The sequence below is a fragment of the Micromys minutus genome (assembly GCF_963924665.1).
Source record: "Micromys minutus genome assembly, chromosome: 16".
In the NCBI taxonomy this organism is placed as follows: domain Eukaryota; kingdom Metazoa; phylum Chordata; class Mammalia; order Rodentia; family Muridae; genus Micromys; species Micromys minutus.
In genome coordinates this window covers 33449103-33451983 of record NC_137985.1, presented here as the reverse complement: position 1 = coordinate 33451983, position 2881 = coordinate 33449103, and the positions used below count along the sequence as shown (strand labels likewise).

The 2881-nt window shown below is 41.8% G+C and overlaps 1 protein-coding gene across 1 annotated transcript; it reads left to right on the top strand.

Moving 5' to 3' along the window:
- Positions 1–412: 412 nt before the first annotated feature.
- On the top strand, positions 413–1348 carry LOC308431115 (olfactory receptor 10D1B; the record flags this gene model as incomplete). Its single annotated transcript, XM_080930479.1, has 1 exon — positions 413–1348. The coding sequence occupies one exon, from the start codon at positions 413–415 to the stop codon at positions 1346–1348; it is 936 nt and encodes a 311-aa protein (XP_080786605.1).
- Between the last annotated feature and the right edge of the window lie 1533 nt (positions 1349–2881).

The window sequence follows — 2881 nt, the reverse complement described above, 5'->3', positions numbered from 1 at the left end:
ATACAATATGTTTCTATTACTATGCAGAGGGTAACGAACAGGCACAGCTGGTGATAGGACTTAAACCTATCATCAAGGTCCAACACACATGTTCTCAGAATATAAACTCACACAAAGCACTGTTTAACTTGAAAATATTTGACCATAACTCTTAACTTCTGCTTTGGCACAGAAGACAAGAAAATTATTTATATTCATAAAGCATCTCTTCTAAAATCTGTGTATATTGACACTCCAATATGACTTTACAGTAACAGTCACTTTTCTGGTGTTCTTGTTTTGCTCATCAGAAGAATTCAATGCTCTGCTTCTCAAAGCATACTCAGAGCTTTCACTAGCAAAGATTCTTAATAGACACTGAGGACCAGACTTCTGCCTTTTATTCTTTACAAGTTCAAGCATCTGTAAAGCTATGAAGAACCTTTCACTAGTGACTCAGTTTATCCTTCTGGGCATCCCACACACAGAGGGTCTGGAGACCATGCTCTTTGTTGTGTTTTTGACTTTCTACATCTTCACCCTAGTGGGAAACTTGCTCATTCTCCTCACAATTGTCTCCTCCACTCGGCTTCACACTCCCATGTACTTCTTCCTGTGCCAACTGTCAGTGTGTGACATATTTTTCCCTTCCGTGAGCTCTCCCAAGATGCTGTTCTACCTCTCAGGAAATACCCCAGCCATCTCCTATGCAGGCTGTGTTTCCCAACTCTTCTTCTACCATTTCCTGGGTGGTACTGAGTGTTTCCTGTACACAGTGATGGCCTATGACCGCTTTGTTGCCATATGCTACCCACTACGCTACTCAGTCATCATGAGCCACAAAGTTTGTGCCATCCTGGCTATGGGGACATTAGTGTTTGGCTGTATTCATTCTACCTTTCTAACTACTCTCACCTTCCAGTTGCCCTACTGTGGTCCCAACTATGTGAACTATTATTTCTGTGATATTCCTGTGGTGATGAAACTGGCCTGTGCAGACACATCGACCCTGGAGATGGTGGGGTTCGTAAGTGTGGGCCTGATGCCCCTCAGTTGCTTCTTCTTTATCCTCACCTCCTACAGCTGTATAGTTTGTTCCATCTTACAGATCCGCACCACCGAGGGAAGACACAGAGCTTTCTCCACCTGTAGTGCCCACTTTACTGCCATCTTGATCTTTTATATGCCAGTGATTTTCATTTATCTAAGGCCAACCCCAAGTCCTCTGTTGGATGCAACTGTTCAGGTTCTCAACAACCTGGTCACTCCTATGCTCAATCCATTGATCTACAGCCTCAGGAATAAGGAAGTGAAATCATCCCTGTGGGCTGTTCTACATCCACTGTGTTTCTTTCCCAAGCATTTGTAAAGAAAGATTGGTAGTGAAGACTTAGGTACCCATCAGCACTTATGCAACCAATTCACTGGCTACTCTAAACTGCTTCGTGTTTAAGAACACTCATATTACTACCATCTGAATTTACAATATTACAGACTAAGATGCAAAGATTTGACATCTAGAGAGCAAGTGGTGGTAGATAGAGCCTCTAGGTCCAGTTGTCTGACTCAAGCTGACCTGTGGAGCAATCCTCCCACAAGCTGAAAATGTTCTGAAACAATCTATTTGTTCTAGCCCTTTTCTTTGTCTCTCTGCTTCCTGCCATCTAATGGTGAGTATTTCTGCCCCATTGTGTACACCCCATCTGCTGCGATGGTCTGCTTTACCAGAGACAGCCCAATAAACAGTAGAGCCATTGACAACAGATCAAAATATTTGGAAGCTGCTTCTTCAGTTTTTTGTCATGCCCACAACAACAAAAGGCAAAACAAAACAAAAGCAAACAAACAAAGGAAAAACAGGGCTAAGGCAGTTATAACTGCCCAGAATGTGGAAATCTACCACAGTAGAAGCTTTCCAAATATTTACATTTGTGAAAGAAATACTAGCTCTAATAATGTATTTTTCATAACCAAGTACAACCCCCAGGTTAAGAAGGGGTCTATTTCTAACGTATTTTTGCCTAAAGTGGCCCCATGGAAACCCCTAAACAACTTAGATTATTGCCAATGTTATTTATTGATCTCTGTAAACTGATAGTAAGACTCTATTGCTGAAAAAAAAAACCTCCATATTTTATTGTACATTGAGAGGTCCTCTTGTTGCCTAACTTTGCAGCTACTGAGTAGTGCTCATGCCATTGGGAGGTTCCCTGTTCCCAGAAGAGAAAGGTAAATTCCAACCTAGCTAAAATCCTACTGATATACAGTGGTGCTTTGCCTGCATGATACATTCCTGCAATAGTGGCATAAAAATTGTGGTAGCAACCAACTACTGCTTGATTAAATTTAATAGCTATTCTCTGAGATGATACTCATTTTCGATACTGCTCTGATGACAAAGTTTCTCGAATGGATGGGACTTGGACCTAGGGGAAATCAAATTGCTAAAGAAATATAGCAACAAGATGACTACTAACATTATTCTTTTATATAGATCAGTGTCCTGCTCAGCCATTGTCAGAGAAGCTTGTACTGGCAGAAGGTGAAAAGTAATACAATGACCCATAACTGGACAATATACAGAAAGTGGGAGAACCTGGAATGCTTAGTTCTTGGGAATCTCTCTATGAAATCAATTCCTAGGAGGTTCAGAAGTTAGATGGAAAAGGAGGCAAGAAGATGGTGGTAAGTGTCAGTGGAGTTAGAGGACACCAAGAAAAGGTCCTCTAGGCGTAATGGACTGACGGACAGATGAATTCACAGAAGCAGTGGCAGTGTGCTCATGGCCTTCACAGATCGAAGCAGAAGGATTCCCGGGGTTGAGTGAGGAACCTGGACAAGACCCTCCATCCCTTCCCTAAAAGCCTTTTCTGATTGTCAACATTTCACAAAGGAAAAATTA